Source organism: Thalia democratica, chromosome 2, assembly GCF_965202585.1.
Source record: "Thalia democratica chromosome 2, ktThaDemo2.hap1.1, whole genome shotgun sequence".
In the NCBI taxonomy this organism is placed as follows: Eukaryota; Metazoa; Chordata; class Thaliacea; order Salpida; family Salpidae; genus Thalia; species Thalia democratica.
In genome coordinates this window covers 35,305,942-35,332,057 of record NC_139166.1, presented here as the reverse complement: position 1 = coordinate 35,332,057, position 26,116 = coordinate 35,305,942, and the positions used below count along the sequence as shown (strand labels likewise).

General features: G+C 25.6%; 1 protein-coding gene across 1 annotated transcript; it reads right to left on the bottom strand.

Annotated features, from left to right (window-relative positions):
• Window positions 1-286: 286 nt before the first annotated feature.
• LOC145829444 (speckle targeted PIP5K1A-regulated poly(A) polymerase-like) lies at window positions 287-16,532 on the bottom strand. The gene is made up of 7 exons (XM_082937229.1): window positions 16,449-16,532; window positions 12,015-12,220; window positions 11,648-11,760; window positions 4,529-4,622; window positions 4,026-4,169; window positions 3,705-3,883; window positions 287-1,709 (listed from the first exon to the last, which is right to left on the bottom strand). The coding sequence occupies exons 1-7, from the start codon at window positions 16,528-16,530 to the stop codon at window positions 347-349; spliced, it is 2,181 nt and encodes a 726-aa protein (XP_082793355.1). The 5' UTR covers window positions 16,531-16,532; the 3' UTR covers window positions 287-346.
• Between the last annotated feature and the right edge of the window lie 9,584 nt (window positions 16,533-26,116).

Genomic DNA, 26,116 nt, shown 5'->3' with positions numbered 1-26,116 from the left:
AATTACAGTTATGCAAGTATTAAATTTGTCTATAAAGAAATTGGCTAAATAAAAAAATCAAAAATAACCTTTTTAGAGTCATTTCTTTTTATAATATAGGACAACATAATCAAACTTTTTTTTTTCAAAATTTCGTGAAATATTTGAGTCAATTGAAGATTTAAAAGCTTTAAGTTCAAAGACAATAGTATAGTTTTAATTCAAAACTTATATAGTTTTGAATTAAGTTTAAGAAAGCAACTATTGATTTTCAGTAATTAAAAAATTACCGATTATCAAATTTACTTATTTTTTAGTTATATGTTTCGTTACAAAGTTATTGTTATAAGCATTGCAGTTCAGTAATCTAGACTTTATTGTGCATTTTTTTAAGAAAACTTGGCATGAAAGTGCGAAGATAATGAACGAAATCTGTAAAATCTGACTTCATCTCCGCCGTGGGTAGCTCAAAATCAACATGTAAGTTTTCTTGAAGGGAGTCCATTGTACACGAGAAATTAAAAATTAGCGAAAAGTCAGGATCGGTTGAAAGAGAAGAAAACGAAGAATTTGATTCAGCATCTGTATTGCTGATGATCATGTTTGAAATCATCGCTTCAACTCTTAGCAGTTCTTCGATCGTACCTTGAGCTCCTACTTCAATGTTCCTTTTCATCTTCCGCCTTCCAAGCCACACTTTGTGGTTCGCCTCCGCCTGACAACTAAAAGGAAGGTCAATAGAAGGGATTTTGAATTTAGCGGTTGGGCAGGAAATTTTGCAACGCTTGGAAGGTTTTATTTCCGGTTGAATGCTTCTTTTATGTCCTGCGCGTTCATCTGCTGATTCGCAAATCTCCTGTTTTCTGTGTTGCTTCCACAAAGCTTTAATGTCTTCTTTAGATTTTTCTTCATCAAAGCATAAAGATGACTGGAACTTTACTCTAAAAACGTCGTTTAAAATCTTGCATAGCAGACCTGCAGTGTGTGAAGGTGAATATCCGTGGTAGGTTTGAAGCTTGAGTGTTATTTTTCTACCTGAGTTGTCGTGGTCGCTGACAAACGGAGGTTTAGAAAAAAGTAATGGAAGTCCCCATATTCCTTCACTGGCAACGAAATTTTTACGCTTTATCAATTTTAAGCAGTCCCAGCAAGTTGATATTAAATTGCGTAGTGTTACAGTCTTAAGGCAGTGGTTAACAACATTGTGGCTGGTCTCGAAGGGGTCCAAAATGTTCATTGTCCTGTCTACCATCGCATCTTTCGCTTTAGGCATAATCTGACATTTGCGAGTGTTAAAGACTGACTTGTTGAATGGTGTTGCGGAGGCAGAGGCAAAGAATTGGAAGAAATCGCGCAATAAAGTTCTGAAACTTTCACGTCTACTTATTTCTAAACTGTCCCAGTTGCTTTCATCAGGCAAAGCGCAGTTTATCTTATCTGGTGACAATTTTTCTTCCAAGTTTTTTTGAATTTCAACGAGTTTAGGAAGCCGGAAAGTTTGCTGCATAAAAAATATGACGATTAGCGTAATTGTATACGAATTCAATTCAGTTTTATTCACTTGACACTGTCGCATCCAAAATCTAATAAAAAAGACAAGATGTTTTAGCTGAGGGTTTAGGCGAGATAGAAGTCTTTGATAGTTGGTGTTGATAACGGCAAAGTAATTGAAAAATACCAAGTCTACCTTTATTTTGAACACGTTATGATGCAGCTTTAAGATGTAGAACCTGTTTTCAATTAAGTTTTTTGTTTGGTTTAATTTTTTACCAGTTTTTAAAAATATTTGGTGTATTGTTTACAAATACTAAGTAGAACTTTTTGTAATTAAATTAAATAACTGTATATCCAAAAATGTTTCATTAAAGTTACCAACAGAGTTAAATGTTCAAATTTACTAAAAATTATTTACTAAAAAGTTGGCTAATGTCTTCAGACTTCCTTATGCCAATGGTCCGAATTTCCTTTTAATAACAAGTTTTGATCATACCACTACGTTTAAAGCATAAATATTTTCTGTAAACTTAAAACTATAAGTTTCTTCGGTTAAAACTGACTGAAAATTACAATGTGAATGAAACATGGGTCTCATTCTACCGCTAGGTAGAGGTCTGATGATCTAAGTTGTATGATCAAAACTTGTTGTCACTAAATTTATTAAATACTCTTTTTAAGGGCATAGGGCACCTTTTTTTGGTTTTTGGTCTTATTTTATATAACTTTTACTAAGCTACAAGATGCTTTTTACAGATTTAAAAAATTCAAAATAATTTTTGAGATATAGCCGGTCAAAGTCGGAGGCAACAATAGGATCCTTATGAGAAGCGCAAACTAAAACGGCAAATAACTAGAAATCACTAAAAATCTATCTCCTCCTACGTTTTTTGAGATAACTACCTCAAGTTTTCAGGAAATGTTCCTTGCAGTATTTAAAAAATTCTGTCGGAAAAGAATTTTAAAAAATAAAAAAAATAAAAATTTTATAACAAAAAAACAAAAAAAAAACTGTTTTTTTTGTTTATATTTTATATAATTTTTTTATTTTTTATTTTTTTTAAACTCTGTTCCAGCAGAATTTTCTAAACATTGGAAGGAACATATCCTAAAAATTTGAGGTAGTTATTTCAAAAAACGTATGAGGAGATAGATTTTAAGTGATTTTTAGTTATTTGCCGTTTTAGTTTTTGCCTCCCATAAGGATTCTATTGTTGCCTCCGACTTTGACCGGCGATATCTCAAAAAATATTTTGAATTTTTTAAATCTGTAAAAAGCATCTTGTGGCTTAGTAAAAGTTATATAAAATAAGATCAAAAACCAAAAAAGGGTGTTTACCCCCCCCCCCCTTATGCCCTTAAGTAAAGTACTTTAAAATAAGAATACCAATTTATTTTAAAATATGTGTTACTTTTGAGTCAAAAAAAATTATAATCAATAAAAATAAATTAGGCTATTAATTACAGTCAAGACAATAAAACATTCTGCTCTTTCTAAACTTTAATAATAAAGTTTTAATAGATTATAACATTGTGAAGTCTATATATTACATTAAACTAAAAATTTTTAGTTAACTTGACAAATTGATTGATTTCAAATTAAATATAGTGTGTCAAAAATTGTAGAAGGGGTTAAAAATTAAAGTATAATTTTTATTTGTATTTTCCAAACTCCTATTCATAACTTCCAACTTAGCAGAAATTAAAAAGAAAATCTTTCTCTTATTAGACATCACCCCTTTTAGTTAAATATATAATTATTTTTTCACTTCCACTATAGTTTTTGCCTCCTTATAGCCAAAGTTGGAAATTTTGAAAACCCTTTTAAAACAAAATAAACTTCAAATGACTTGGCATCCTATTTGAAATACAAATCAGTTTAGTACAAACCATCTTTAATAAACGTTTGTAAATAAATTTTAGTTTTTGCTTTAATAAAAAAACTGAATAAGAAGTCTCCTCCTAGGTTTTTTTTAGCTAGGGACCTTAAACGTTTCAAAACTATTGCTTCAATACGAGGTATCCAGCCTCTCTGCAAAATAAAAACTAGTCTAAATTTATATAAAAAGATCTACTACCAACTTAAATTTTTTAGACCTACATTTGACTACAAAAATTGCATTATAGTACTAAAGTTATACAACTTCTTAAACCTCTTGAAACTTACACAGTATGTCTATAAAACTAAAACTTCATATAGTGTTAAAATCCAATTCGAGATAAAAATATACCTAGTACTTTTGTCTTCATTTTTGTAGTCTCCTTGTTTGGTTATAGATAGTGTTGGACAGAACTTTTTGACAATATCGCAGACATTTTCATAAATATCCAATCTACCCCCTTCCCAGGTATTATTTAATAAAAGAACTAGGTCTAAGTCTGCATCACCTCTGAAACCAAACTCCGTTGCCTGTAACCAATTTGTTTAACTTTAAGTAAAAACTTGATAAGAATTTTAGTTAAGATTATTACACTTATAAAATTAATTAATTCATATAACATACATTTATCAACAAATAATTTATTCTTTTAGCAAATAAAAAACTACTCACAGAAGATCCAAATATGTGGATTGTCGATTCGGGATAAACTTGAACTATTGTTTCTTGCAAATTAGCTGCTATCTTTTTAAAACTTTTGATTTTTTTATTAGTTAACTTCCATTCATTATACATAGTTAAAATTTGCTCATCCACCTTTTATAACGAATAACTTTAATAATGTTATGAAACTTATTATTTTAGAAAGAAAAATTCATAAAACTAAATAACACTTTGTATGTATTCTAAACTATACAAAGCTTTTATTCAATATTACTTTTTATAGCTTATCAATTTACAATGTTTATTATTATGTGTCAAAAACTGTGATATTCTGAAGTATGTATATGTCAAAAAGTCTTTCAAGTACAACATCAAGTAAATCAAAGAATAAAAGAAGTTTAAATTAATTTTAAAATTTCATTTTCCCTATAAAAAGCTGAAAACTAAGTACTCATAAAAAACTGATTATATAATAATTATTAAAGATTTGATATTTTATAAAAAATATTCACATTTTTGTTTTTCAAAAGATGAAACCAGACTTTTTTCCATCTTTCGATAAACTTTTTTTCTTTTTCGCTATCTTTCGTGTTGTTATCTGTTTCCCTATCAAAAAGTTTAAAATTAAAAAAAAAACTTAAACTGAATATTTTTAGGCAAAGATTTACTTTAATTACTTTATTTATTTATATTTTAATTGAAGAAGCAGTAAAATGATAATTAAGGTGTACTTTATGTAGATTGTAGAGTAATGTAACTAATTGTTACGTATTTCATTAACTGTTAATATCTTTTCAGGAAATTAACTATTTATAACTAATAAACTAAACTTATTAAATTAAAGAGTCTTTCTTCATGAATGATCTTGTTCAAATCTATTACTATTCAAAAATAGTTGTAATAAAGTGTCAAGACCGTGAATGTGAGTACCAGAAGCCAAGTCTACAAAGTACAAGTGATGTAGTGGTGGCTTCTTGACCTTAACATAGTGGAACATCAGCAAGAACAGCCATTCAATGCTGGAGTGACTGACAAGGAAGGTCCAATGGTTGACACCAAAGATTCAACGTGGAATATCCAGCTAATTTGGTATATCCAGTGACAGACAATAAGTATCCAATAATTAGTATGGAAGACGTTATAGAGAAAAAGTACCTTTTAACTATTGAGATAAGTGATGACAGCTGCCTGTTAGTCCTTTTTTCAATATTTTTCTACTTTTACAGAAAATATACAGATATCATAAGTTATTAGATTTACATCAAAAATTCTGAAAAAATTAACAAATAAGCTTTAGGTGAGATATGTCGGTAGAAAAAAATAAATGATCAGCAACATTATTGACGCAAAGTAATGAATGAAAAGGAACACGAAAATGAAATTTTCTTTCTGCGGAGACTGAATCCAGTGAGGAAGCAGTGTTAGACGTGCCCTCTGTATTACAAACAGGTATTTAAGAAGAAGCACAATCATATGATGCACTTAAAGGAGCAACATAAATATATAAAATGTTTCAAAGCAGGTACGCCAACTCTTTTCATACAAAGACTGCATTCCTGTAGCAAACAAAAAGGTTATTAAATTTTGACTTGCTGCAAACTTTTGAATGCAAGACTTGCAGCAAGTTAAAAAGAAGTCGGTGGAAGACCACAAGAGAAAGCACAGATGAAAAATATATTCAGAAAACTTTAGGTGTTTAAATAGACTAATAAACTTAAGTATCAACCCGATTTTGAACATATCACAGAGGGTAGAGTAGGTCATACTAGGGTAGAATAGATTAAAAGATAATTAATGGCAAGAAATTGCAGATTCGATTTGCTGCCAGTGACATAAAACTCCTCACCAAAAGAGAATAGATGAAAGGCAGGGGCGTGTCTAGATTTTTTTCAAAGGAGGTTCACAATTTTTTTTGTTCTTATTTTGCCCTCAAAGTACGCATTTCTTAGGTATGCACTGCCAGTTAAGTACACAATATTTAGCCGAAAAACTTTGTGTTTAAAATGCTTTTTTATGCTTAGAAATAAAAAAATATATAAGTAGTGATAGAAAAATAATATAGTTTTTTATTTATTATACTGTATAAATTTAGATAAATTAAAACTAAAAGAACCAGAAAAAAGTTATGAACTTACAAAATTTGATTTAAATGTTAGTATAGATGGACAGGATTTGAGCGCGAACTTTTTTTTCATTTAGCCTGACTGAGACCAATTTAGCCTGACATTTTTTCAAAGTAAGTAAAATCCCCTTTAGAAGTCATTTTAGGTATTGGGGGTCTTGATTAGTACTATTGTAGTCTCTAACTTCAACCAGCTTTATCTCAAAAATATTTTGAGCTTTATAAATCTGCAAAAAGCGACTCATAGCTTATTTACAACTCAATAAAATAAGACTAAATTGTGAAAAAGGTGATTGACCCTCCTATGCCCTTTACATAACAAATACAGTGATAAGTTTTAAAATAAGTGTTTTATCTAAACTATTACTAATGTAAAATTTTAATACATATTACTAAACACAATTGTTCAATTTATTTAAGCACTAAGTAAAAACATTTTAACCAGAAGATTTATTTTAAAACAACGTGCATTGTCGTGTTTTATCTAAATTTAAAATGAAACGCTTACACGAGTATTAAAATAAGTAAAAATGTTTATTATAGTTTTTGAATAGTTTGGTTTTGGTACTGGTTTTAACTAAAAAATTTAACTAAAAATTTCACTCATTTTCAAAAAAAGTTTATTGATTAATTTCGTTTAGCGCATCCTCAGAATAATATTGCTAGAAACTATTAATATTATAGTTTATTATAGTATTTTGACTAATACTTAAAATTGATACATAATTATAAATCCTAAACTCTAAATAAATACAGTGATTGTTGATGTCATATAAGATTTAAAAAGCTTATACTTTAATTTAAAAAAAATCTTTAATATTTTGTTCTTGTAAAGAAAAATGAATTGTACCTAAAATGTGTACTCCCACAAAACTTAGTACTTATATCTTAAAGCTAAGTTTTAGTGTTGTGAATATCTCTAACAACTTTAAAAAACAGTAAAATATATGAAGTAACTGCTAAGAGTTTTAATCTAAAAAATATTTGGTATAAAGCCTTTAAATTGGAAATTAAAACAATTCAACCAACTAAGCTCTAAAAAACATAGCTGATGTAAACAAATTCAAACAAACAGCTGAGTTGTTGAACTAAACTGTAGCGTTTAATGTTTAAACTGTATTTTTTTAATGAATTTTCATAAATATGACATATATAATCTAATAAAAACAAAATAATGAAGATTCTTAAAAATTTTCTAGAGATTAAACAAAATGTTTTAAGCATTTAATTTTACAAATACTGACTTTTGTATTCAATATGTAAATGAGATTTTGTCTTTAATAACTAAATCTTTATTTAGTAATAAATTCACATCTCAATTTGACCTTAAAAAGATTACTCAACTTTTTTTGATCAAAAATTTTCAAGCATTTGAACTGAGAAAAACTGAGAATCTCAAATTTTTAAATAAAAAAACTGATTTAGCCTGACATTTTTCAACTTTTTTCAAAAAAACTGATTTAGCCTTACGCGCACGAACCCTAGATAAAGTTCTTACAAATTTTTCTTTTAAATCTTAAACTCTTTACATTTGTATATCTATTTAAAATAAAAATATTTTTTCAAGTAGTTTAATCTATAAAAATTAAAATTTCATTAAAAAAATGTTTAGACTTTACATTTAAATTAAAATATCTTTAAACTACAATTAAATATTTGCATGATGGTGCAAGGATTCTAATGATGGTTTTTAAATCTCTCTGAGTTGAAAATTTCAAAAAATCAAGAATCAACTTTGTGGCCAACAGATATACAAAAATAAAGCAACTTGAATAAAAATTAAAGTTTCACTAAAAAAAATGTTTAGACTTATACAATTAAATTAAAATATCTTTTAATAATATGTTAATAATTGCCTGATGATAAAAACTGTACCTACGAGTTGAAAAACAGTACTTAATCAAAAGTTATTTACACGAGGTAACAAATTATAATGGGAACTAAGAGCATCTTAGTAAAAAGTTTCCTAGAAAAAAAGTGCTACTTTAAAACTTTTACCTAGTATCACGTCACAATTAAATTTTATTTGAAATCTATTTCAGCTGGGCAAAAACAAGCAATTTTTGTTAGGGAAACTTATAATCTTTCAGTAGTATAAATTCAACATTCATTATTCAAAGTTTATCAAATAATCAAAACAAAGTCAATAAACAACGTTTTTAGTGATATTTTAAGATTTTTTTCTTTTTTTTTTTTTTTATTCAGGGGTTCACAGGAAACAGGAAACCAGTCAAAACACGTCCCTGATGAAAGGTATGATTTATCAAGCTGCAAAAGCTATAGATGAAAGTGTTTTCAATGTTACATACTGCAGATACTCAAAACCTCCCTACAGAAGTCAGTACTCATCCTTATCAAGGGACCAATATCTCAAAACACCCATCAATGACATATCTTTTTTTTTTTTTTAGCAAATATGACAAGTAATCTATACAGAAAATTAAAAAAAAACTATCAATAGCTATATAACTTTTTTTTTGTGTATGCAAGCGATATTTTTATTCCTATTAACTTATATTTTAAAAAAATTAATATATTAAATAAATAAAAAAAGTCTTAAACTTTTAGTTTTCAAATAACTTTTCTTATTTTTTGATAAACATTTTTAATAAAAATGGTTACAGGGTTGCCACTCTTTGAGCCAAAAAATCTTCCCTGAGTGACCAAAAATTTCCCTGAGTAACCCTAAAATTCCCTGAGTTTCCCTGAGTATTTTTCAAATCTTAAAAAAAAAATTTCTCTTCTAACACAAATTATTAATACCTCATTCTCATTTTCTTCTTTAATAATAAAAGGAAGGTTGTATGTGTATGCTTCTGCATTAAATTTATGAAAAAAAACTGTTTTCAAAAACTCAATCTTAAAATGTTTAAACCAATTAAAAACTAAATTTTTGCACAACTTTGTGTAAACTTGTTAGTACTTTCTACGTAAAAGAATAAAGTTTAATTTGTTTGACATTTTAATTGACAAAATTTAATTATACTACAGTAATAATTTCACATGAAGAACTCACTTAAATGCATACATAATAACTTCATTATTTTACTTAAGTAAATATAAATTTAAAACTTAAAAAAACTACAATGTTAATACTAAGAATATTGAAGAACTAGCCGCAAGGCTAAAAAAATTCTAAATAACCACTTAAATAATAAAAATTACAACTTTTGAACAAAATATTGAAACTGGATTAACTAAACCTCATTCTAGATCTAGAAAAAAATTTCCCTGAGATTTTCAAAAACTTTCCTGAAATTTAGAGAAAAAATCAAAACTTCCCTGAGTTTCCCTGAGTTAAAAGAAAAATGCCAAAATTCCCTGAGTTTCCCTGAGATTTTCTACAGTTTGAAAATTCCCTGAGATTCCCTGAGTTCCCTGAGAGTGTGGCAACCTTGTGGTTAAAAAAAACTATAAAAAAGTATTTCAGGTAGTTTTCTGTAACTTTCTTCAAGCAAGTTTTTGACAAAAACTATGAAAAATTTTGAGTAGTTTTTACACTGTCAAATACTGGTTGGATTTAAACTTACAAAATTTCTTAATAACTTAAAGCAGAAAAGTAACACAACCAAATTGAAATGAAGAAATCAAGTTCTATCAAACTAATTTTAACACTTAGTTTGATGTTCTATTCAGGAATGGCTGCTTGAACCCTGTTTTCAGTCCACTGTGTGTAAAAAGGGTTGCCAAATGATTTTGGAAAATTTTATCCTGGTTTTTAAAAGTACACATTTTTGAGTCTTAAAGTTAAGTTTAATGTAAGAAAATTTGTTAAATAGTATAAAAACATTGAAAAGATACTGTAAAGCACCTTTAAATGTGTTTTATATATAAAAAATGTTTGATGATGACAATTATTTTATCTATATGATAGATTTTTTGAGTCAATTCGAAATTTTATTACTTAACATGTTAAAGTTTTTAAAAATTCCGGGTTTTTACAGATTTATTTTCAAAATTTCTCAAGTTCCAGGTTTTTCAGGATTTTAGCCTAAATTGTTAAATTCCAGGTTTTTCCAGATTTCAAGGTTTTTTGGCAACCTTGTATGAACAATCCAGCAGATATAAAAACTATTATTACGGCATAATCCATGTCTCAACAAATATAGATAAGTAGGTAGAATTATTCACAGGCGTTCCATTGTAGCTATGAAAATCGATTACATGACAATTCAAGTTTGGACAACTCAAATTCTGACAACTCAAATTTTCTTAAAAAAATATTTAAAAGACTATATCTCAAAAAGTAATATAAATTTATAAAAATAAAAAATACCTATGTAGATCTTATTAAAATCTAAAGCCACTTTTTGTTTTTTGCAAAATCTTAAATACTTTTTAAAATATTTTAAATTACAAAAAATATTTATGTTTTTTGCTTTATTTAAGCGATATCTCAAAAAATATTTAGTGTTTTACAAAAAGAAAAAAACAGTTTTTAGATATTAATAGGACCTACATATGTATTTTTCATATTTGACAAATATACATTACTTTTTTAGTTGTGGCCCTTTCAATTTTAATTTAAGAATTTGAATTGTCAGAACTTGAATTGTCCAAATTTGAATAGTTGTGCACCCATGAAAATCTACCCAGCTATGAATTTTGTGATTCTTTGGACAATGCTGGTTGTTACCATTCCGATGGTACTACTGCTGGTCAACCAACTACAAGTCAAGTGATAGAGGAGCACGTTCCTGTATTTATGGTTTTAAGAAGAATTGATGTGGAACTTGCCTAGCGACCACAATGAGCCAAAGGCTTGATTGACCATGAAGTAACTTGATGAAAAATATTTGAGCATTCCTAATTAACCAGGAAGGATTTAGCTCGAAACTCGAGATAATTAAAAATATAGTGAGTGAATTCTAATAGTTTTACAATTTAGACTAATTGTTTTTTTTTTAACTTTGATATAGTCATATTTAATCTTCTTGTAGATTGATTCTTTGTTAGAAAAATGGATTTTTTCAGGTAAAATTAAGACAATTCTAGTTTTTAATATCTTTTTTAAATTTTAGCTACAAGTGTTTTTTTTTAAGTGCATCTGTTTTAGCTAGTTTTTATGAATTTTTTAAGTTTGTAAGTTTCAATTTTTTCACTGAAAAAGACTGCATATTTTTTCAGTAAACGACTCACTTAAAGTACAATAATCGTTTGATAAAAAAAATTTTGGGCGAATACAAATAATTACAACTAAGTAGAGGTAAAACAGAAATACTAAATTGATTTGAAATCAAATAAAGAAAATTACTGAAGTTATTAAGTTAAATATGAAGATATGAAAAAAGTTTTATACAAATATTATCTATATTAAGAAACTATAACAAAAAATTCCAAGTTTTAAATACTCAGAAAAGGGATAGATTTAAAAGAAAATTTTAAACTTTAAATTTAAATAAAAATTATAAACTTTATGTTTTTAAACTTATCTTAGCTAAAGCAAAATCATTATCAGCCTAAAACTTTAATCTTGTAAAAAAACGACCTTAAAAATATTTAGACTTACAACTTATTGTGCAAAGATGTTTTAATGGAAACATTTTTTATTTTGTGTGAACAATTTTTTGTACAGATTTTAGCTGTAGTTTCATCATCTACAGTCACTCTCCATGTATTTCTCTGTGAAATATTGCTGAATAAAACTTTCATGGTCTTTAAAAATATTTTAATTTAATAATATATATATATATATTTTAGTCATTTTAATAACATAATAAATTTTTATATGATCAAAATGTCAAGTTAGGCTGAAATTAAAATAAAAGATAACAAGCCTTTATTGACCCAAAATTTGCTTCAGTTGTTTAAAACACAGCAAAAATTAAACTAAAATTTGCAAAAGTTTTTAAACTTTAAAAATTTGTAAAACAAACCTGGACTTTTTCTACCTCAACAGTATTTGAATATTTTCTAAAGTACTGAATAAGTTCTTCATTTGGGTTATGAAGTTTTTGAGCATTATATACAAATAAAGTTTTTGAAAAGAGTTCTTGATGCCTATTACATGAAGCCTTACCTTTGATATCTTTAAGTTTTTGTTTGTGCTTGACTCCGTTTAAATGCTCATCAATGGTTTTTTCTGTAATTTTTATTATTATGAAAAGCAATACTCAATTAATTTAATAGATTTTTTTGAAGAGACTTAAATACAAAAGCACCAATATTATATGATTCACTAAAGTTAATTCCTTCAAACTTATAAGCTCATTATTTTCATTTTAAGGCCATAGGGTGTAAAATCACTTTTTTCACAACTTGATCTTATTTGTTGTGAGTTAACTAAGCTAAAAGTTACTTATTATAGATTTTTAAAATTCAAAACAATTTTTGTAATATAGCTGGTAAAAGTTGGAAAATACAATAGGTTTCTTAATGGAGGCTAAAACTAAAATAACAAAAAAGACTATTTCACTAAAAATATATCTTCTCCTACTTTATGTGAGATGAAAACCTCAAACTTTTAGAAACTGTTTCTTACAATATTTAGAAAGTTATGTTGCAACAAAATTTAAATAAAAATTTTTAATTTATTTATAATACTACCAGGAAATTTTGTAAGTCTTTCAGGGTTGCCACTGCTTGAGTCAAAAACTGCCCTCAGTGACCTTAAACAGCCCTAAGTCATCCTGAGTTTTTTAAATTATTAAAAAAAAACCTGTGGCGCAAACTATCTTTACCTCATGTTCATTTTTCTTCTTTATATCTAAAAGGAAGTGTGTATGTGTATGCTTCTGCATTAGATGTTCATTAAAATTATAAAATACTTTTTTCAAAGACTCAAAATTAAAATTTTAAAAATTGAGATTAAAAACAAATTTGGTGGATAATTTTAATTAATCATGTTATTTGACTTTACATACAAGAGAAATTTATTTGATTTTTTTTTAGATTTTCAATGACTTACTTTTATCTTACCACATAATGTACTCACTTGCATGTTAAACTCAAATAATGATATATATTAATTACTGATTTGAAACAAAAACTACGATGTTAATTCTAAGAAAAGTGAAGAACAAGGCTAAAAAAATTTAAATAGCCATTTCAGAAACAATGAAAATCATAATTTTGAACAAAATAACAAAATATTAAAATAAAATCAACTAAAGTTCATTCTAGATCAAGAAAAAATATTTCTTAAATTAAAAAAAAATTCATAAAATTATCCTGAGATTTTTATAAAAATCTTAACTTTCCTGAGTCATCCTGAGCTTAAAAAGTCAGAATATCCGGAGTTATCCTGGGACTTTTTAGAAATTCAATATGTCCTGAGTTATCATGTGAGTGTGTGGTTTTTAAAGAAATAAAAATCAGCCTGAGTGATCAAAAATTTGGCTGATTTACATCCAACTTGCATTAATTAATTATAATATAAAAAAGAATAAGAGCCAATAACTAAAACTTCACTGTTAATCAATCTTGAATGGTTACCACACACTTTGGCTCGCTTAAGCATTTTTGAAGGTTTTTTTTGAACTCAGTTAGTTTAAAATTGACATAAATCTCTGACTAATATTTTAGAGACCTTATTTTTTAAGTAAAAATAGTGTTTTTTTTCTGAATAACATACAGAATAATAGTTTTAAGGTTTAAAAATAGTTTTAGGTATTTCAGTTTGTTAAAATAGGGTTGCCACTCTTTAAAGCAAGAAAGTCAGCCAGAGTGACTAAAAATTAGTCTGAGTCAGCCTAAGTTTTTGGAAACTTTTTTTATTAAGACTGAGAGCAAAAACTGAAATAAATTATTACACACTCAGGCAAGGCTAACTCATATTAGCTTAAACTTTTTCAAAGACTCAGTATAGCTCAGACTATTTAGATAACAAGCTTAGTTGAAGTAGTTTTCTTAATCTCAGGCTAATTTTAATAACTTAAATATTTTTGTTTTCTTAAAAATTATATTTTTTCTAGATATAAATTATTTTTGTTAATATGATGTTTTTAGATATTCAAGTTTGTTAACAAAGGATTTTAACTTTTTGAAGCAAAAATGCCACCCTGAGTTAATTAAAAAACTCAAAGTTATAAAATCAAAAGACTATACAGTACTTAAATACCTAAAAACATCACATTAGTAACAAAGTTAATTAAAATCTAGAAAAAATACAACTTCGAAGAAAACAAAATAATAAGCTATAAAACTAGCCTGAAATTTAAAAAACTATTTAAACTCAAAGAAATTATTTAATTAAAAACAGCCTGACTTAAACTGAGTTTTTTTAATTAGCCTGGTTTGATTGTGAGACAACCTTGTTAGCAATAATATATTTTTTAGTTTTTTCAGTACTTTTTAAAACTTTCACCTGAATTCAAGCTGACTCAGACTAGTTTTTTGTCACTCAGGCTGGCATTCTTGCTTGAAATAGTGGCAACCTTGTATTATCAATAGGAGTAATCAAAAAAAGTCAAGTTTTAAAAAAAGTTTGCTTAAATTCAAAATAACTATCTTAAGATTTAGAAAAATGTAAAAACAAATCTTAGTTATGTAATAAACTTTAAACATGACTGAGTTTTACAAGCAGCAAAATAATTTTAAACTAGCTGAAGTTTATTTTTCACTTAAAATCCTGAGTAGCATGTACATGTAGCAATCCTGGCTAGAGCTAAATCAATTAAATTTTGTCATTTGAATTTTTGTAACTTATATTACAACTTAAACTAACACTACTTAAACAGTTAAAAGTTCAATAAAAAATTAAATTCTAACTTTAAAGAAAAACTTCAAATGTTGCAAAAATAATATAGTAGGGTTGCCATTCTTTGATGCAAAAAATCACCTGATTGTCCAAAAACTAGCCTGAATTATATCAAGCTAGCAAGAACGAGCTTTAGTTTTCAAAAAAAATAAGAAAAAAGAAGTATGACCTAAAAGCTAAATAAAAATACTATTAATCAAGTTTAATCAAATTTAAATGTTCCTACTGGCGGGTTGGATAATGGTTTTTTGAATTTTCTTTCAGATTTTCTAATTTTCTAATGCTTTTAAAAGTGCAAGTTCCCTTGTTTTTCTAGTAGATAACTAGATTTAAAGTAGAAAAATATATTTAATTTACTGAAAAGATACTATAATGATGCTATTTTGAATGTATATTAAAGTAAATTAAATTCTATATAATGTTTAATTTTTTATTTTTTATTTACATTTAATATAAAATTCTTTATTTTACATGTAAAACTGTTCAAAATTACAGGTTTTTTATGATTTTAGCTCAAAATGCCAGGTTTTTTCATGTTTTTATTTTTAATATAAAATTCTGGGTTTTTCTAGAACTCAAGCTTAAATGGCTACTCTAAACTAACTTGAGTTAATTAAAAATTTCAAATTAGCTAGAGTGCATGGCAACCCTGTTATCAATATAATGATAATAATTGATAGGATATGATCAGTCAAAAGTTTCAAGTAATTATAAATTAAAAATATATATTGTAAACATGGATCTGAAAAGTGTGTGACAATTTAAGGGCATAGGGAGGTGACACCTTTTTTTTTGAAATTTGATCTTATTTTATATAGTAGTTTTTACTAAGCTATAAAATGCTTTTTACAGATTTAAAAAATTCAATACATATTTTAAAAATTCTAAATAATTTTTGAGATATAGCCGGTCAAAGTCAAAAGCAACAATAGGTTCCTTATGGGAGGCGCAAACAAAAATGGCCAAAATAGACTATTTCACTAAAAATCTATCTTCTCTTACATTTTTTGAGATAAATACCTTAAACTTTCAGGAAATGTTCCTTAATATATTTAGAAAATTCTGTCGGAAAGAATTTTTTAAAAATTTTAAAAAATTATTTTATATAAAATACAAACAAAAAAACATTTAGTTAATAGCAATAAGGGTGTACTTAAGTAATATTAAAAAGCCATTAGGCATAATTATAAGGGGGATTTGAAACATAGACTAGATATTTTAGGTCTTGTAATAATTGCAGCAATAATTTTTTAACTTTTTAAAAAATGAGTGTTTTTTGGAAATCAGTTTAGGAAACTCTGGTTTAGAGCTGTTTTTATTTAGAATGGTAAAAAAAAATTAATATAGTTTGCGTATAAACTTAATTTTATTATTGTTTGTGAATTTGAACAGTTTTAGTAAAAATAAGGCTTAACTCTATTTTGTAACAAATCTCTTTTGTATTTTTGTATAAGAATCTAAATCATAATTGAACCAGTTTTCAACATCTATACAATTATATTAAGGATAGAACGTATATAAAGATTTTTCTAAATTAAACATCTAAAATTTAAAACAATTTTCTATTGATTTTATACAGCTAGGTAATACCAAATATTACTAAATAACTTACTTATATTTTTAAAGCTGCAATTACAAAGACTACAAACTATAGAATCTTTCTCAACAGAAAAAAATCTACAGATTGCTTCCATTATATTTTAGGTTGAGTTACTGTATCAGCTGATATTTTCAAATAAGAGCCTTCTGCTTTAGCGCCTGTTGGTGGTACTTTTAGTTTTTTAGGTTTTAGTTATTTTCATCTCACATTGTTTTTATGATGCAAATAAATTAAGATTTTTTAATTAAATAATTCATTTTATAAATTCAAAAAATAATATATTTAACAAGTGTTTTCAAAATAAAGTGAAAAAATTATTCATTTTATAATAATTAGTAAAGCTATCTATACTTGTATACTAGCTTCGTCAAAAATTAAAATAGCTAAAATTTATAAATTTAATTTAATGTCTACAAAATAAAAGTTTAACAAGGTTGTTAAAAGATATTTTTCGTATGAAATTGTAGAAATGTATTTTTTTACTGATATAAGTAAAGTATAAATTGAATATAATCATTTAATTTTAATTTACTATATGTTTTTTTCTATTCTACCATCAGGAAGGGTACCAGAATGTTAATGTTACTATTCAAACTGAAAAAGAAATATTTAATAAGAGTTTATTTAATTTGACTTTAAATGTTATGCATTAGTGTCTTTCGACAATAAGTGTAAAATAAAATGATAAACTTGCTATCGGAGGTTTTAACAAATTTTGTACTTGATAAAAAAACATAAGTTAGTAATAAAATACTGACGAATAAGTGTAATTAACTCAAGTTCCAGCATATTTTCTAGAATTTAGTATGGAACTACATAGACTAAAAAAAGTTTGTTAAATATAGATTTTCAAGCACCTAATTTTGACATATTGAGAACAACAAGATAAAAATTAAAAAAAAGAGCTAGATTTAATGAAGGGTCATTTATAACAGCAGCTTTGTTTTAAAAAAGAGCTAGATAAAACGTTTTCTCAAGATATACACTATTTCGTTCTTACAGAAAACTATGATTTTGAGCATAGTTGCCAGATTTTGATAAAATACGTGCCACACAATTGCTTCTCAGGTATAATATTTTATGTTAAATCGTTATTCAATATTCAGAAATCTTCATTTAACAAATTCTGATTACTCTGATTTTTAAGTATTGAGTGATAATCTACCTAATCTAGTATTAAACCAAAATAAATGCTAAGATAAAGATAAAACGACGTTCATTTTAAAAAAATGTGTAACTTGCTTTAAAGTAAGTAAAATATTCTTTATTAAAGCTTGAATTTTTTTCAATGACTTTAATGGTTTTCACACTATCGTAATAGTCGTTTGTCTCAATTTGTACTTATTCAAGTTGTTAGTTTTTATTACAAAACTTGAATCTTTTTTTTTTTATTAGAATATTTTGTAAATTAATAGTCTGTATGCACTAAGTGAATAAATTATTTTTATTAATTTTTATGATAGTAAGTTTTATTACGTTTAAGTTTAAAATTATATGATTTTTCAATTATAGTTTAAATAAGACTAACTACCTGCGATCTTATTTATTGCAAGTTATGTAATTTAATTTTTGATTCATATTAATGTTTTTTTAAAGGTTTAACGGACAATAACTGAAAAACTGTACTAGATGAAATAAGTTAAACTTGAATTAAGCTAAATTTTAATAATAAGTTATTTTTTAACTATTTTATGCTATCACTTGTAAGTTGTAAAGATTTGATCAAGTATTTTATCACTATATAAATAAAAAAACTTTATTTTTTACCAAAAAAAAAAATTGCTTTTTTTCGAGTTAAGTTTGAAAATTTAAAATAATGAATTTAAGCGTGAATTACGAATATTTACAAAAATAACCCTTTTTATATTTACTTTGAAAAGTACAGAGTATAAGGGTACCACTCTGCTGCGGTTAGCGGTAGAAAGTCCCCTTTTTTATTCTTTTCTCTTAAATTATTTCATGTTATAAGCACTTAATGCACTTTTTGGTTTTAGCTTTTGAAGATGCTTTTTGTTGCTTTTACTTGAGTTTTGTGTTTGTTTCTTATGAGCAACCATGCATATTTGATAAACATCGTTACTAGCGTAACGATGTCGATCGTTTTTAACTTAGGCTGTTGAACCGAAGTATTTTATTTCGTATTATTTTATTGTATTAGTATAGTTTGTTGTAATTTTTCGCACATTTAATCATTGTAAACACATTATCAACTTACAGACTCAATTTCAGTTGTAAAAGTAGTATGAGCTATCTAAAGTTTTATAAACTTACTTCAGTTAAACAGTAGTACAAGTTCAATGAACGCTTATAAACCTACTATATTAATTAGCTAAGTCAGTCTAAACATCAGCTTAAAACGATCATAGGAAATCTCGTTATATTAGCGCGTTATAGTCAGTAACCGCCAGGCCCGTGTTACATATATAACCAATCACATTTCCAAGACGTGTTATAGATATTGTCCTGATATGTTTTTTTGTGTAAATTGAATAATTATTGTAAGCTTTATAAAATTTTTACAAAAAGGTGTTAATTGCAAATACATATTCAAAAAAAGCGAATATTTGATTTTGAAATTAATTTATTAATTTATTTACTTTAGGGAAATAAACTACGTAAATTAAAACTTTTTAAATCTGCTAAAAAAATTAATATTTTAGATTTTTTTGTAAATTGAATCTAAAATTAAGTTATAGTTTATCTTTTAATTAAAAAAATATATATATTTAATCGAAAACAAAAAAAAAATTAGAAGTGTTTAATAATAAGCTTTACTTACATTTAAGATTACTTGTTAACACATTTCATTAACGGTTTATTCATAGTAGCCGTTAGCTTTTTTACAAAAACTCATAAGTTTTCTGTTATAGTTTATTGAACGACAATAAAAAAGAAGCTCAAAGTATTTAGTCGTAAGACCTGGTGCACAAAGAACCTTTCGATTGTCGAGTCGCACACCACGGATACCTTATAACGTCTTGTCGAGGACAAGGTTATGTTTTTTTTGTTATGTGTTTAAGCACAATCTTGAAACTTAAGCTTAGCCTTAATGTCTCTATAAATGTTTATTTTCATTTACAGATATATGTTATATATGAGGATATTATTAATCTTATAAATTAAATATTATCGTTTATTGAACGACAAAAAAACTCAAAATATTTGGTCTTAGGACCTGGTGCACGAAAAAAATTTTCGGTAATCGAGTCGCACACAACTTGGATACCTTTTAACGTCTAATTAAGTGAAACATTGTTATAACTAAATCCGTGAATCAATGAATTTTTAACTTTCTCCTTCGATACAAGTCGAGAACTTTGATTGTTACTCTTGAAATATACTAAAAGTACGGTAGCTTGAAAATTCTGCAAATAACTTGCAAGTTGGTTTGCATATTTGTGGAGTAAAAAAAAATATTATTTTCATTATATTTGTAAATTTAACTATTAAAACTTTATTTTTGATTTATTCTTAATATATTTTGGTAAGGTAGGCTAGGGATAAAGTAAAATACAAAAAAAAAAACAATTTTGTTCACATAGCAAATATGCAAATTGACTTGCAAGTTTATGCAAGTTATTTGCAGGTTTTCAAGACTAAAATAATTCTAATGCCATATTCTGAAGAAGGATATTATTGATTGTTAATTAATGATATTGGTATATGACGTAGATTTAGAAACGCTTAAAATTCTATTAAGTGCCCTTGTACAGTACATACATTAAGTTTAAACATTTAATGTTTGCTACAAAAGTAAGGAATTATTAAACTTTAGATTAATTTAGAAACGCTTAAAATTCTATTAAGTGCCCTTGTACAGTACATACATTAAGTTTAAACATTTAATGTTTGCTACAAAAGTAAGGAATTATTAAACTTGGATAAGATATTTTAAAAATATATTATTTTAAAATATCTTTTATTAAAACCATTGTAAACGCTTTATAATGTTATAACATACGATAGCTCCCTGAGATACTTTGACAACACAGTTCTACGAAACAAAGTTATGTAAGAAACAAGGGTGTTTTAAGCTGGTTGTTAGGTATTATATAGTTTTTATTAATCATCACATTCATATCATTTTTAATATTTTTTTTTAGTATATAAAATTTTATATATGGATTAGACTGCACCGCAACACGATTAACAACAGTCTAAGCTACATTCTGCGACCTGGTTTCGTCCTCATTAGGCAAATACAGTCACGATGAAACATTGTGGTGTTAGTCAAACCAAACTGGCTAAGTACTTTTCTCTAAAGCCTTCGTTTGTGGCTACAGTCAAAAAACTGACGAAACCAAATCGTCCACTCATTTACGTCTAATAACAGACAAAAGATTTTATTCTTTAAATGAGCTTTGGTTTATAAAAGAGTTATAACCAAAGTAAATGCTAAAATGAAGATAAAAGGACGTTCATTCTAAAGATGTATGGTTTGCTTCAAAAGTAAGTAAAACAATATTTGTTAAAGCTCGAAGTTTTATCAATGACTTTAATGGTTTTCACAATATCGTAACAGTCGTCTGTCTCAATTTGTATTTTATTTAAGTTGTTTGTTTTTACTATAAAACTAAAAACTGTTTTTGTATAAGAATATTTTGTAAATTAATAGTCTGTATGCACTATGTGACTTAGATTATTTTTATTTAACTTCAAAGATTAAACTTAAAAAAAATATATATTAAAATCATATGCTTTTCTTAAATATAGTCTAAGATTGTATTTAGTTGCAAGTTATAAAAATATATATTTCATTTATATTGTTGTTTTCTTTTAGGTTGAGTGGACAATAGCTAAAAAACTGTACTTGATGACATAAGTTAAACTTTAGGTTAAATCAAGTTTCAACAACAAGTTATTATTAAACTGTGTTATGCCATCACTTGTTAGTTGTAGAGTTTTATTTAAATATTTTTATCACTATATGGATAAAATTATTTGTTTTGATTTTATAACAATAAAAAGAAAATTGTTGTTTGATTTTTTGCATTAAGTTTGAAGATTCAAAATAAAAAAGTTTAGCGTAAATTATTAATATTTGGCTTTAAGATGAAGAAAAAAAAATTCTGAAAAATATAAGACTCAATATAAATAAGGTAAAGCAGTATTTAAAAAGACAAATAGTTAATATATTTGGTAATAATTAGAGACGGCAATTTTATCTAATTAGATTAGTAACTATAAAAACTAAATTACAAAAACATTTGGTGTTCTATACAAAACAAGACATTTTTTAAAAGAAAAATGTTTTTATCTAATTTTAATTCTTTGTTTATGACCAATGTTAGGGATGGATTGTGTTGAGCAAGAAAAAAAATTCAATGTTCTCATAAACATAGCACTTATTAGATGCATACATAAAAGAAATATGAAAAAAGTTTAATAATAAAAAATTAAACACTTAAAGTCTGTGACACAGTGTCTTTATTAATTACGTCTTTTTATGTTTATATTTAACAATAACTTGTCACAAGCTAACTTTAACGTTTTCTTTAAAACTAAAATTATATTGATAAGTATCATACGAGGTCTTCTGAAACATTGTTTTTTTCAGCTAGACTTAATATTAAGAGTGGTTTTAAATCATAAGCCTGCTAAGTTAGTATATTATGGACTTAAAACTTTTAAACATAATGATAGCTTATCAAGGTCATAAGTGAAAACGCTACTCTTTCATTTACTTTTGTTTAAGGAGAATACCAACAATTGATGTCATACAAAAAATCTTGTTTCATAATTTGATTTGTTGGGTTTCAATAGCTCATAATAGATTGCCGCGTTGTTGTTTGACCATTGTTTATTAAGATTCCTATATAAATATTGAATTAATTTCGCTGTATTTTCAAATTTCTTTTTTATTTTCATGCTTAGCCGTGTTAAATTTCAGATGTATTTATTTTCAAAGTATTAATAAATAATAATTATAGGCTTAAATTACTGTTTAAAGTAAACTTATTATAACTTAACTTACTGTTTAGAAAGGAATCTTAAGTTATTTTTCTATTTTTAAAAATATTGTTTTTTTTAGTTACATATTTAGCAAATTTTTTTAGCAAATTATTTCAAGTATAAAATGGTATAATAAAAAAAGTAGGATTTTTTTTTTTTTTTTCTTATCAAGTTTTTAGTGTGCAAGTGTTACAATGCTTGTTTTCATACTTTTTTATTTATATTTATTGATTTTTCAAAGTTATAGGCTTAGACTTTATTTCCATTTGTAAGTTATTAGACAAGTTTTTGTTTTAATTTTATATACAAATTTTTCAACTTAATCTTTTACTTAGTTAATTTTCCTTTAGTATCTTTTTATCTTTCTTTTCATTTATTAAAGTTTAAAATTTTGATATTTAGTTGTTATTAGCTCGGAACAGATTATAAAAGCAATTGTTACAAACGCGAATTTGTTTGTTGTACCTGTTAACAAAGTTTATGTTCCCTCATACATATACTATCGAGAATCTAGATAGACTTGTCATTAATAAATTCTAGTATTAGTTTAGCGATTATAACATGTTAACATTTTTTAGACTTGGTTTTATTTATTTGTATTAAGTATAAAAATGCAGGATTCAGAACGACTAGATGTACTGTAAATGTACTACAAAAAGGCTTTGTTTTTGGCAAATCTGCTAATATACAGTCTAAAAGCAAACTATATTACAGCTATTCACACAACACATGTAAATTTTTATCATATAGCTATTAAAAAAAATGTATAAAAAAACTGCGAACACTAGATTTTTTTTTTTAAATAGTACACCACAATTTTTTTAATACTATAAGTTTTAGAAAAAATCAATTTAAAAAAAATTAAATGAAAGTCTTGTTTTAAAACATTATACTAAGTATAAAATTATTTATAAAAAATTTAGAAGCTGAACAAGGATACTAGCATAATTATCAAATAACGTTTTATTTTTCTAACTAAAAAAAAACTTTGAATTTTTACTATGCATGTATCTAAACTAAAAAACTTAATAAACCAATCATTAGATATAAAAAATTTACAAAAATATATTTGTTTATTTATCACATGATAAATTTACCTAGTAACATAATCTTAACTTATATATTTGTCTAAAAATGAAAATTATAGGAGTTGTTTATGTGAAATCACTTAACAGATTAATAAAAAAAGCATAATTAATGAAATAGGTAAATGTTTTTTTGTTATTTAACAGTTATGTTAACTCAAAAACACAACTTATGAATATGCGTCTAATGCAGTTAGTTTATTGGTTAACTAACAACTTAAAAAATTACAATAGTATATTAATTTAAGCATGTGGTGTATGACTGATGATTGAGAGCTACAAGGTCCTTAGACAATTTCTTTTAGAGTAGTTTTGAATTTCTAAGATTTTTAATTGTTTTCTACAATTGCTTGTAATTCCAGACTTCTGTTTTTTGACTATAATACATTTTTAATCTTTGGTTTTTTGAGTTATGTAACTTGTTTAAGGCTTTCAAATCATTTTTTTCAGCCCAAAGCTTGCAGTTTTGAAAATCTTCTTTTAATTGTTCGCAATTTTCAAAATCAAATTGTAAGTTTGCATATTTATTCTTCAAAAGTTTTATCCATACAGAATTGCAAGTTGTATATTCTTCACAATAATATGAACACAAAACCTTATTGTTATCTTCCTCATATTGCATTTTATTACTTTCTGTTAAAAGTTTATTACTATATTATATAAAAGTATTTTTAATGCTTAAAATTATATTAATTAAAAACCTTTTGTTATATATTTTGAAAAATTTTTAAGTTATGAAACATGATAACTCACAAGTGAACTAAACTGATTGTAATGCTACACAAACTGTTATAAGTTTGAGCGGTAGAAGCTTAATCACACATTTCTCCTTCTTTAGCTCCTTCTTGCATCTCACTTTTTTTTAACTTACACTAAACTAAAGGCAAACAATAATTGTTGTAAACACTAACTCATGTCTTTTAAATAGACTAATATAAAATTATAAAGACTATTAAATGTTGATTTTTGTTGTATAGTTGTACAAAATTGGATTTTTATTTAGATATAATTAAGCTGCATATTACAATTATTCCACTTTAGTTTTTTTATTAATTTAAAAGTCATTTAATTTTTACTTAGCATACTTAAGGTTTGTTTTTGACTACTTTAAATAACTTCAGTAGAGAAATAACTTTATCAAATTAAGTAGTTTTTTTGACATGAATAATTTCGAGAAATTTGTTATTTTATCTTTTACAATTATTTATCAAATTATTATAAAATGCCTAAACATTATAGTATTTTGTAAAAAAAGAAGTAAACAACCTTTGCTTTTCTAATCTTTGATATTCAACTACAAAACAAGAAACTTAAGATCTTTAACAAAACTTGTAACACATTTTTTTTAATTAAAAGTAATTTTAAGAGCTTTATTTAGGACTAAATTTCAGAAAAAATCTAGGGAAATTCATGGAAAACTAGCAAAGTCTAGGTAGGAAGGTAATCAAAACTTTTTGTCTGTAGGATGTTGTTTGACAACAACTATAATAAGCTAGTAAATTCACACTCTTCTTTAAGTAAATTTTAAATAAATAAATAAGTTGATATTATCCAACTTTTTCTAAAGAGTTATTAAGTTTAAATTTAAAGAATAAACTTAAATGTTTCACAGGCTTTATGTCTACTTAAATTGGTTTATAATGAGAACTATGTACTATGGCCAGTATTAATAATTGCAGGATAAGTATTCTACTAGTTCATTATAATACATAGTTAAGATATAAGATATCTTTTGAACATTTTCTATATGGCTTTATTTATTTTTTAAGAACTTAAGAAAAATAAAAACACTCCAATCTAAGTTTTTATCTTTAAAAATAAATATAAGGGATAAGTACGATAAGGAAATAAAAGGTATTAAAAATATAAAATTCAATTTTATAAATATAATTTCGAATACACCTCACTTCTGTAACAAGGTAATAAATAAAATATTAAGTTTGCAAATTTATTATAATTTTCAAAAATTACTTTTGAAACTACAATTTTCTTCTAATTATGTCTCACCTGATAAATTAGTAATCTAACTTATAAAACAAAAACTATGAACGTTGACAAGATAGTTTACTATCTTCAGGAACTATTTTTATTCAAGCTTTCAAATCAATGTCTAGCAACGAATGATTAAAACGTGTTTAATAATGTAATTTAGCCATACTTATGTTTAACAGACTTTACTTTTTTGAACAAACTTTCAAAAATCTATATTTCATTTTAAAACAAAAAACTAATATCAATCATCGCCAATCTAACTAAATTGTGAGCTTTTGTTATTTATTATTATGCTGAGCTTTTATTATTTATTATGCATTCCATAATATACAGCAGTTATATTATTGTATGAAAATATGATTATTTGTAGTTAATCGGAAAAATGTTTATCTGGACATGTTTACAGAAAATCTTGCATGGCATGTCCGGATAAGTGAATAAGCACTATAATAAAAAAATTATTATTATACAACCAGATAAACAAGACTCACAATTCAACAAACTAAATGTATTTTGAGCAATTCTCATCAGTAGAGTATGGGTATATTAAAAACTCGTTTTTTTTCAAGCCAATCAAAACGAAGCTGCTTTTATCTTTTCAAACTAACATTTTTTTGCTTTTGTTTCGATATTTAAAGTTTGTTAGTATCA

What these genes read in the sequence shown, in the direction of transcription:
- LOC145829444 (XM_082937229.1), bottom strand. Translation starts at nt 16,530, where the DNA reads ATGGAAGCAATCTGTAGATTTTTTTCTGTTGAGAAAGATTCTATAGTT. An exon ending in ACATCTTTGCACAATAAGTT is followed by an intron (nt 4,623 to 11,647) that starts GTAAGTCTAAAT and finishes ACTTTTTGATAG; the next exon opens with GGAAACAGATAACAACACGA. An exon ending in TCCACATATTTGGATCTTCT is followed by an intron (nt 3,884 to 4,025) that starts GTGAGTAGTTTT and finishes AATTGGTTACAG; the next exon opens with GCAACGGAGTTTGGTTTCAG.